General features: G+C 42.7%; 2 protein-coding genes across 2 annotated transcripts in view; one reads left to right on the top strand and one right to left on the bottom strand.

The window, feature by feature from the left end:
• On the bottom strand, positions 1–1,962 carry bri3bp (bri3 binding protein; the record flags this gene model as incomplete). The annotated part of the gene is made up of 3 exons (XM_079221953.1): positions 1–422; positions 521–623; positions 1,786–1,962. The coding sequence occupies 3 exons, from the start codon at positions 1,960–1,962 to the stop codon at positions 1–3; spliced, it is 702 nt and encodes a 233-aa protein (XP_079078079.1).
• Positions 1,963–3,610: 1,648 nt separating this feature from the next.
• Positions 3,611–11,520, top strand: part of stpg2 (sperm-tail PG-rich repeat containing 2) — a gene marked incomplete at both ends in the record, with an annotated part of 51,130 nt that continues 43,220 nt past the window's right edge. Inside the window, 6 exons of the mRNA XM_079222607.1 lie at positions 3,611–3,716; positions 4,240–4,343; positions 4,564–4,731; positions 6,387–6,554; positions 9,506–9,621; positions 10,549–10,660. Of these exons, the coding sequence (XP_079078733.1) occupies positions 3,611–3,716; positions 4,240–4,343; positions 4,564–4,731; positions 6,387–6,554; positions 9,506–9,621; positions 10,549–10,660 (774 nt within the window). The remainder of the gene's footprint in view (positions 3,717–4,239; positions 4,344–4,563; positions 4,732–6,386; positions 6,555–9,505; positions 9,622–10,548; positions 10,661–11,520) is intronic.

Below are 11,520 nucleotides of genomic sequence, written 5' to 3'. Positions count from 1 at the left end.
CTACTGGTCCCCGGTGCGCTCCAGGCCGTCTATGACGCGGCTCAGCCTGATGTTCAGCAGCCTGATCTGAGTGTCCAGGTGGTCGATCTTCTCTTCCAGTGAACCGGCCCCGCCTCCCCGACGCCAGTACGCCCCGACGGGCCCCGTCATGAAGTACACCGCCACGATGAAGCAGAGGGGCAGCACCGCGCGCTCAGGGTCACCCTCAAACTTCTGCAGGATGTAGAGGCAGGACAGGGCGAAGAGCGCGACGCGTGCCAGCCAGAAGAAGCGCCCGAACACAGCGTGCAGCAGGTAAAAGAAACCCCCCAGGAACATAGAGAGGAACCAGTAGGCCACAAGTACCGCGGCAACCAGGAGCAGGGCGCGTGCCGGAGAGTTGGTGAGAGATGTGGGGCTGAAGTAGTGGCTGAGGTTTGAGGCTACAGAGAGGAGAAAGAAGAGGAGGCGGTCTCACATAAGTCCCTCTCCGTGTGCCCAGCTTTCTTCGTTAGAAATACATGATACATTTAAAACTTACATTCGATGCCCATCACATCCAGCAAATCGGACCAGATCTTCCAGATGGAGTCCAGAAAGGAGTCCACGCCATGAACAAACCGCTCCGTGGTTTTAGAGAAAAACTACAGAAATACAGAGAGATGGGTAAAACGGTTTAATTGATTGAATTTGTAGTCAACTAAAGCATGAAGATAACTATAGTAGTAGTATCTTAAGTCGGTAGAGTTGCACAATAACCATGATGAACAGACAATTCTCCAATCTACTCCAGCTGCTACACATGTTGTTGTGTTTTGATAGAATGGACTGAATTAAAACTTGACATTACATGTTTGGGGAAGGGGCATAACAGTTTTATATCTTGTAGATATAAATGACATGCTGTCTTCTATATTTATATTATTTCTCTCTGACTAAATACAAAATATTCAATAGCCCCTTTTTAACAGCTCATCATAGATTAGGTTACACCTGTATTCGGCACAAAAGGTCTATTCATTGTCACTTTGGAAGTCATCAGTTCAAACACAGGCCAACTAGAGAATATGCTCAACAGCCGTGGCTTTGCATACGAGTCACAAGACGAGTTTGATGTATTGTTTGCAACTGATCGCCTGCAGAACTTTAATCAGACACTCAGTTTGCATGTTGTTATCAATAAAGCAGGCGAACGGATACACGAGGCTTTCATAATGCAGACACACGGGCCTAAATGTTGATTTATATTGTCGATAAAGGCTAAAGCTGGTCTCTGTGCGGTCATACAGTTATTAGTCACGTGCGTAGCCACTTTGGCGGCCCATACAGGAAATACAAATAAGGAATATAAATGCAGGAAGTGCATCTGAACCAATGAGTTTCCCCAAAAAAGAGCAGCATTGTAAGAATTTGAAGAGGAAGTCGAAATAAGGAAACAAATGGCCTGTACCGACGGGGCTTCAGCCATCTGTGAGGTGACGTTTGATCCACTTGCTGGTGGACTCTGAACAATGAATGAAAAAATCGGTTCCACAATACATTTATGGAATTTAAGCATCACTACGTAAAACACACATCTTATTTAATTGCACGCGGCGACGCTGTATCAACTGCCATCTAGTTTAATTTGGATAAAACAGGAGATAAATGGCTAATTTTTCAAAATGGCATCCGTGAAATTGTCGGCCAGGCCCGGGCGGGCTGGTTTCCTGTCCGCCAGTCAGAGCACGCAACCCGCCTCGTCTGCGAGCGTCTCCACGCCGCTGAGACGAGCTGTTGTCTCGGGAACACGTGTCCCTCGCTCACCTTGTAGACTCCTCTCATGTTGTCTTCTCCGAAGACGCCACTCAGAGTCTGGTAGACGCCGTTAGCTGCCCGTCGGAAGCTGTTCTGGTTGCTGGTTTTGCTCCTGGCCGCCTCGGCTGTGCACAGCAGAGACGCGGAAAGCACCAAGAAAACCACGAAAACCCGGATTCCCTTCATGGCACCAAAGGTCCTGAGACGTTAAAGCAGATGAATGTGTATCGAAATGACTAAATTAAAACGCCAGGTAAGACTGGGAGTTAGCCGCCGAAAGAGACACCTTGGAGGGGATGAGACGCGCTGTGATAATGGTGATAACCCGTGTTGCCTTCAGGGACCCCTCTCCCGTATCCGAAATTGGATATTTCATGATTGCTGCTGCTTTATTGTATCAGTAAAAACGACAGTTTGAGCTACTCGTTGCTGCAGTGGCAATATCAATATTTTATCAGCATCCTAATTTGTTTTTGAATTGGCTTACTTGCTAAATAAATAGCTTTTGTCTCCTGTAAGCATTCAAACATGATAGTTGTCAAAAAGACTCATATGCGCTAACACTATTTAGTATACCAAATTAATAAATGTATATTTGTAACACGTATTCTCAATCTGTTTGCCTTTTGAAACACTTGTATCTAGGTGTCATACCTCTTAGATTGCTAAATTTCCGTTTTTATTTAAATGGGTCGTTTGTCTCAATGCAAATTTGTGTCAGGATAGTCTCAGATGGCTGCTGCCCTCCAGTGGTGAAGTAGTCTCACTGCTCTCCCTGAAATTTTCCTCAATGTTACTGCATCTCTTAGTCTCCCTTTATCTGTGTATATAGCTACACAATTAAACTACTAACCAAAATAAATAAAGATATATTACACACATGTGCGTGTTGATCTATAATATAGTCAATATCTTGATGACATTTTCTGATGTATAGATGTTACTGTAATTTAGTACACCATTAAGGAGTTGACCACTACTGTTACAGATATCTTGTCATAAATAAAAAGCTACATTTATATGATTGTTATTGCTCCTGCGAAGTTAGCGGGTGCCCTGTTGTCTGACTAAATACTCCTCTTGGGGATCAAAAACATCTGTCGAATTGAATACGATTAGGCAGAAAAAACTCCATGCTCATGAGACAGGACGTTTAAATTAAAGATGCTCCAGAGAGGTACTTGTTCCTTGGATGGTTTACCCCTGAGTTCTCATTGTCCATATCTTAGCTGCATTGAGACAGGGTAATCCTGCAGGGAAAATAGGCCAAGACTGCAAATAATGACAAGTGGTGACAATAGTGGCAAATGCAGTTACAGTAAATGTTTACTCGAGAAACAAGCAAGCTGTGTTACTGAAACGTTTTTCTATGGGCTATTGTTGCACCTTGTCAACACTAATCATTCACATATACATGAGATTAATGTAAAATATAGGCTATAATTGTGAAACATTTAGCTGCTGGTGAAAATCAATTTTAGGTTTATTCCACAAATATGGGAGCACACAACCAATAAGGGTAATACAGATAATATAATGTATTCGAGTTACAGAAATGCTTATGTGATATGGTAGATAATATTATCAATGGATGGCCCTTTCCCTTCTCTCTGCATCTGATTTCTGGTGTGTAACGATATGTATCCAAGCGACGACGCACGCATACCACAACACTGGAAGAGAGCAGTGGAGGAATGTTTTGACCTCGCTGCTGCACAAAGTCAATAAAGTGAGAACTACATTTCGCTCCTATCACGTCGACTCCAGCAGGTGTCCATATTTTACAAATACACGGAGCAGAGCTGGCAGTCTGTTTCGGACAGGTGGAGGTAACATGTACGGACGAGCTCCGAGAGTAACCTTCATGGAGGCAAGCGGCACTTCATCCTGCGTCGGCCCCGGCGCGTATAACGTCACCTGGTCCGACTCCAAAATATCAGGTGGGAATGAGCTGAATTAACTTCCGCGAGACTGTCGGCTACTCGAGGTTTACTTTCGATCGAGGAACACGCTTCTGTTTTTGTTTACTCCAGAGAAAGTGCAGACCAAAATGCACATTATAGAAATGAAATGAAGGTTCGCTGGCTTTAGCTGCATGTTAAAATGCTGAGCTAGCATTGGTACATGATTACAGTGATAGAGTAGGTACACATTTGATTGATTTATTAGAAAGATGACCCAACATTCATACTTTATAGTGTCAGCCTACATAGTCATGCGATATTATCCTGCAAATGGAAGACAAAGTAATATATATGGCAGTGGAATATGATATATTGTATATTGCTGGGCCAAGCTTAAATGTTGCTCTTATTTTGTTCACTCCAGTAGCATTACTTAAAACTACCAATACAAATACGAACATAAAATACAACAATCGAATCAATACAACCACATATTTGCTGTTTCTGAATCAATCAACAATTAGCTTGTTCTACTTTTGCATGTGTATCATTATTCCAGATGGCTATGCTCCATTCCTGACCTTGACCAACCGACAGTCAATATTCAGTCAGTCCAGTGAGAGGATACCAGGACCAGGACAGTATGACATCTCACCTGCCAAGGTACTGTAGGTCAGACACAATCCTTTACGTACATTATAATACAAACAGTGTACCGAGAGCAGCTCTGTAATAGCCCTTTCCTATTAAGACATCTAAAACTATTGATTCAGCAAGGTAGGAGACGGAGCCTATAATACTGGATGAGAGTACAAAAAATATTGCAATCTCATTCTCTGTGTGTGTCTGCTTGTGTCTCTCTGTTGAACACATGTCTCTGCAGCTAAATGTTCACGGTGGCCGCAGTCTTCAGAATCGCTCCAAGCGCTTTGAAGAAGTGGCGTCGAAGGGGCCGGGCCCCGGGGCCTACGACGTGCTGCCTGCCTCGGGAAACACACTTCGGGCCGTGACGGCTGAAGCCGGGCAGGCTGAGAATCTGAGCAGGGCAACGGTAGGCATGTGGGTGCAGTTATTTGGGCAAAGTACATTTGTAGTCAGTTTACAGGAAATTGTTTATTTTAGATTTTCTCACTCCAGCTTATTATGTTTTTCATTACAATATGTTGGCTTTTTTGTGGTATGAGGAAAACCGCTCTTTTACTTTGGCCTTGTCAAGATTCACCATGAATCAGAAAGTCATCTAACACCCGTGCAGAAGACAGGCACTGAGCCGCCGTTTTATCTTTGTACATTGCATATTGCTGTCCTCTTAACAATCAAATGCTTTATCACATGTATTATCAGCCGTATATAAACCCTCTGCTGGGGAGAGGTCACCTTTTCTCTCATGTACCATTAGCAACGCACGCACAGTTAACACATTTTATTATTCACACATACACAAAAATAAAGATACAATAAAATGTAAAACTCTCCTTAGCACTGTGTGCTGTATCTGTGCCAAGCCAAAGATAAGAATAACTATGCCTCCTCCAAACGTTGTGACTGCCAATACTTTTCAGACAGTACCTTGCCAACACCTCGTCCTTCTTTGGAAGCTCCACCATCTGCGCACCGTGCAACACCAATCAATGGAAATTAGATGCTGCTATTTTGAAACCATTCAGGGAAACGGTTTCTCTCGACATTTGTCACTTCTATTGTTCATATAAAAAGAACACCACCTGGTGTAACATCTGAAAACGTATCACATTCAGTGAGGTTCTGGACATGGGAAGCAAAGCACAGGAAAGATGGATCTTTTGTCCATCACAATTGATCATGATGGAGATACTGAGGACCACGATTGTAAAGACGCCAGACCGAGACAGTCATGACAGTCGGACTAAAGCCTGAAGACAACAATGTATCCATCTGACCTCTGTTCTCCATCAGTCCCGGGAACTTGTGTGTTTGGTGTCCAGTCACAAGGAGGTTTGGTCAAGCACTCCTAACATCATTGCTATTCATCAAATTCAACAAATAGTAGCGCCTTGTAGCTTTGTCAATCCACATTTGGCACAACGAAAGCATACATTGTCTCAGGTGCTTGGAGAGTATCAGACAAAACAATTAAAACATTGATTATTTAGCTCACTAAATACCTTGCATGATATATGCACTGTGGAGAAAAGATATTCAATTTGAGATAATGTGGCCGGTCAAGTAACCCCCAGCCCAGTTAACTGGGATGATATTAGGTTGCTCTCTTCATTTGCATGTAAACATATACACACAAAGGTAACTTTAAGTTAACACTGAGCTCAGTGTTTTTATCTCATCTAGTGTTTCTTTCACCACCAGACCAATCATGAAAGAGTCCCCACATTCTCCTACTTCCATGCGAGCTGTAATTATCTGAATAGCACACACCGACGCGCGCACGCTCACACGCACACACACACACACACACACACACTCTACAGGTATTGTTCCTACACCTCTACTTCTGTCTTTCCTTGTCTCTTCCACCCTTTCCCTTTTTATTTATTTATTATCCTCTGCCTACACTTACTCCCTCTCTTTTTGTCCCTCCTTCAGACTCACACTTTATTGGCCCCAGGCAGTGCTCAGCTACTTTGTAAGCCAGGGCATCCTTTCCATCACTAACCCTGACTTCTCTCCCCACTCTCCCCGTCTATTTCTCTGCTTTTTCTCTCTGCGCAGTGGCTGCAGGCTAAAAGTCTCCGACTTGTTCGTCAGTCAAATATCCCATCCATTCCTTCCCCGGGCCAGGCCTTTGGCTACGAGGAGGGCGCTCTGGGTGTGTTCCTCAAGCAGCCGCCCCCCCCCAGGGACACAACCCTGGGGCCAGCCTACTACGATCCACTGCTGGTAAGGGGACACAGACAGACAGACAGAGTTTGAATGAGCATCCATCAGAGAATGTGAAGTGTTCATTTGCACGCATGTGTGCTTTCATTAGTCTGTACGAGTGTGTGTTGGAGTGTACTTACTTTGCCTGTGAGGCGAGGTCCATTAGTGTTCTGCAGATCTAATGCACTGCTGAACCCCCACCCCACCCCACCCCATTCAGTTGGCTCAAAACCCATTTCCATAGCTAATGAATGCAGCGCCACTTAAAAAAAAAAAAGCCACAGCGCACGGATACTCATCCATTTTACATGCCAACAAAGAGAGCCATTAGTAATTATTCTTCAAGCTATATTACAATATTCACTTAAAATAATGCACACGCCTGCTGGTCTGGCTCTCAATTAAGTTATTTTTCATCTGTTAGTGACCAGAGGAAGTCAACAGCGTCCTTGAGTGTTGGCCGAGCTTGTGTTAACCCACTGGCGCAGGCACAGTGGCACACTGTGATTTAGGGCCATCAGCAGTGCATCCATCCTCAGCTCTTTTTTTTCTGTCCCAACTTCTGTTGCTCTCCCTTTTGAAAGTTCAACCTCCATCTCTGTCGATCCTCCCCCCTCCGTCTCTCCATCTAGCACATTCTTTTCTTTAAACTCAAACACCTCTCCCGCCCCACGCTCCGACTGAGTTCAGAAGTGTGGGGAGGCAGAATCAATTGGTTGTCTGAAGACGTAGCTTCAAAGTAGCCGGGGCAACCTTTGAATGATAAGACATTGGGCAGAAATCAAAAGAGCGTCAGTTTGTTTTCTGTCTGAATGTTATTGAGAAAAACATAAACATCTTAATCTGTTTCATCCACTGACCCTGAATTTATGGTTCACGTCTGTATTACGGCATCGACTGATACGTACTACTTACTACTCAGAGTTAAAGACAGACTAAAATGCTGGAATAAGGATAGTTATTAGCTGGTACATTGGTAAAGGCCCATGTTGTTGCAGAAAATAACATGTGCATAATGCAGTAAAATGCTCTCCGGCTAATTTACAACGAGCATCATCACAGGATATTGTGTTAGTTCTGGCTGTGTAGTTATATATTTGTCAGATGCTCATAATGCAGCTGACCAGATGGTGATATGGAGCTTATACTGTGTTTGCATATTGGACACAAATCAGTTTAGAAAGTGACATTTTGAAAAATATACATTGCAGCACTTTCTAACTGGGGAATCAATCAATGGTTCCCACACCAAAGTCAGTTGCAAGAGTTATGATTTGGTTGCCACCCGTTTATTTATTTTTTTTGCTGGAAAGGGGAGAGAGAAAGGGGAGCTTTATTCTCCTTTCCATTTATTCTCTACCGGATGGATGAACATAATTCTGCCAAAAAGTGTTTTATTTTTGAAGAGACTATCAAAATAATACTTTAATTGTTTGTCTGTGAACACCCTAGAAATCAAGTCTTGGTCAGTCACTACACAGAGACAAAGATGTGAGGTAGAAGCATGGGAAAGATTATCCTCTCATACAACCTGAATCATGTTCAAACCCATGCAGTGTTGTGCATGTTTGTCGAGAGCACACCAACAATTTCAGCCTGGGGGATCCAGCCCACAGGCGACCATACCGACAAAAATGTATTCTCATTTAAATAATAAATAGCCTGCCATTCCGTTTTATTAAAGTTTAATGAATATGTTTATACCCACTTGCTGTGTTTCTGTTTTGTTTTTAAAAGCTATCCTTGACAGAAATAGGCAAATTCTGCCTCTGAAGTCAATGCCAGCTGCGATACCATCAAGGTGCTCGTATGTGTCTGCGTGCGATGCAGATGCAGTTCGTTTTTTCCTTTTTAACTTTAAGCATTTGAACATCCTTGTTTCCTATCTCCCTTCCTCCAAACTGGATTGGAAGATCACAGGGAACAGAGCGTCAGATCTCGTCCTCCAGTCACTGTTGAAGTTGAGATAAGGAGACGTGCCCACATGCAGTTAAAAACTTTTTTAGACTCCCTGCCAATCCTCGCATAACCTGCCTCACAAAATAGACACAGACAGCTGGGTCAAGGAATAGTTAGAAAAGAAAGGGGGCATTTTTGGATGCTTTGATTTTTTTTTTTGTCATTCAGTGAGGGAAGCTTTTTTTCTTACCCGTTTGTTTCATTTTAGTACAACATAGTTTCGTTTTTGAGGGACTAACTTTAGACTTCTTTCAGCATCAGGAATGCGAATTTAAGTAAATTGGGGAAATAAGGATTTGGTTCTCATATAGTTAAGTCTGGTCTTTAAAAATTCCAAACTTCCCACAGTTAAAAACTCCAGTGCCAGGCGTTCTTTATGCTTCACAATTACATTGAATTATTTTTACCCCTGTGATTTGTCTAACAATTTGGGTAATGACCAAATACCTGGAAAATGAGAGGCAGCTGTACTTTGTATTTGGCGCTAATCAGCAAGCGGTAGCATGCTAGCACACTAAACTACGATGGATTGGGATTCAAAAACCAGTAATCTTATTTTGCAGCACACCTTGCAATACATTTTTGAGAAAATCTCACACATTATCTACAAAATGTGCTCGATGACACTTGGCCAACTCATTTTCAGACACAGCCTCTCTCAGTAGTCAAACTGCAGAGTGGACTGGTCCTATCTGAAAGGCCGGAGGTAGAGGAAGCAAGCTGTAAAGCTGTACAGAGATAAGAAGGGACGGAGGGTCTCCCCTAGATCTCTGACATACTCTGGCATTTGGCTAAACTTTACATTCCATTCAAGCCCAACTTCATGAGCTCTGGCTGGAAGAGTAACCAGATAAGTGTGAATGTGTCAATTCTATTTTCTCCGTCTTTGTTCATTCATTTATCCTCTTGTTATCTCGTCTGTCTCTCTCTATCTCCTCTCTTTGCTCCACTCCTCACCTCATCTCTCTTTGTGTCTGTCTCTTCTCTCTCTCTTATTCTTTCTCCTGTAGTCAGAGAAGAGTTCTGCACAGAAGTATAAAGGAGTCCACTTTGGCAACATGACAGGGAAAAGAAGTGAGGCGACAGTGGAGGAAGGACCAGGCCCCGGACAGTATTACCCTGAGATGTAAGTATTAGTTATCACGGGACAGTATTAAATGAGTGTTTAGCATCACTGGCATATGAACAACAAAGCTGATCATCATATCATAACAGCGGCAACATGTGAAAGCAATAGTTTGACATTTTCTGAAATACACTTTTTTGCAGAAAATTATAGGTTAGAAGACGGTTGGCATTTAAATTCTCTCTCGGAACTGAGCTAAACAAGCATGCGGCATCATCTGTGAGTCTGAGAAAGTGAGAAGTGATCTTGATGGATAACCATTAATCCACCTTCATGAATTCACATTTTGAATCATGGAATAAGGTTGGTTTGATTAGATGTTCCAAGGCATCTGATCTCATAAATTCACTGCTCTTGAGCTCCCACAGAGAAGGATTGTTGCTTTGGTCCGACAACCCGGACGTAATGTTTGACATTTTTTAATGAATGAATGAATTTTTCAACCAGCATTTCTATTGATGGCCCCCCTACTAAACACTTCTGCATTCTTGGCCACACACCCGGCTCAGATATGCATAAAGGAATCGACTAAGTGATAGAGGGGAAGGTTTACATGGGAGTATTCATACTGTTTACACCCTGGTGACGGCCAACGTATCAGTAATTATGGGAATGATTTAAAAATGCTGTTTCAGCCTATTTTCTTTTCTCACCTTCACTCCTCTTTCTCCAGTCATTCATTTTATCGCCCACCTGCCTTTGCTTTGTTGATCTCTTCCTATTGACTTTTTCCATTACACCTCCTCCCAGCTCCCTTTTCTCCCCTCATTCAATATATTGAATCTCCCCATTTCTCCTACGTTATCCTTTTTTTATTTTGTATATTTTTCAACAACTCTCTGTCTCTCCCTTTATTTGTATCTCTTCTATTTGTCTGCCCGTGCCTTCTATTCTCAAAAACATTGACGTTGTCTCCGTCTGCTTCAGAAAACTAGAAATGCACTATGAGAATGTGAACCTTCAAAAGGAGCAGAAAGGCCGAGCTGAGCTTTTCATCCCTCGCTACCACGAACTGGTTCCCAAGCAAGAAGAAAAGAAGGCGAGTATGTGTTTGTGTTGGCGAGTGTTTGTGTCCATGTGGTGCTCTACATGCTAAGCTTACATGAATAAGAAATGTAAAAGATAAAAGCTTCAGTGTACTGAGATCAATATCACGCTCTGCCCCTGTGGGGGACAGTGAGCCATGTAACTTGCTGAACAGGGGCCACAGTGACCACAAGTGGCAATTAAACCTGCATTATTGGATTTTTGGGCACTTGGGGGCTGTGCAACAAGCTCAGAAGCACAACATTGACTTATTATCACCTTATTAAAGTTGCAACCCAATTATACTTCATGCAACTTAATTATAGTTCAATCTGTGAGAATATTGGACTATGCTTATATGTTTTTGAACTGAAATACACGTCTTTCAACATATTCTCCGATATGGAAGGCCCCAGCCTTGCCTTCTATATTGACCAGGGGTACAAAACTCTAGATCATTTATCTTTGTCGAATACAAATATTTACTGCACAGAACCTGAACGCATCATAATGTAACTCAATGAAACCTTGTTGATCTGTCCAAACAGTGGGCAGAAAAAGACAGACACAGCAGACAAAAACACCCCAAGAGTTTCACGAGCACACAGAAGCAGCCCGAGTGTGAGGAGAAGAGCTGATGCTGGAACTCATTAAATATGTGAAAGCGGGAACATATCTGAGTTCAAGCATACAGTTTGAGCAGAAATCCAAGCACAAGCAAGGGCTATATGAGTGTGAGGACAGGGTTTTGAAGAAGAGCATTACAAAACTGGAAGTGAAATAAAAAAATCATGTTCTTAAATTGATAGAGCACGCTCTTCAATACAGATAAGGAAGAGGCTCCATACAGCTGCCATTACTGAGGGGCTGTAT

The sequence above is a fragment of the Taurulus bubalis genome, assembly GCF_910589615.1.
Source record: "Taurulus bubalis genome assembly, chromosome: 8".
NCBI classification, from domain to species: domain Eukaryota; kingdom Metazoa; phylum Chordata; class Actinopteri; order Perciformes; family Cottidae; genus Taurulus; species Taurulus bubalis.
Note: the sequence above shows the minus strand (reverse complement) of the source record. Positions and strands in the feature narration are given on the sequence as shown.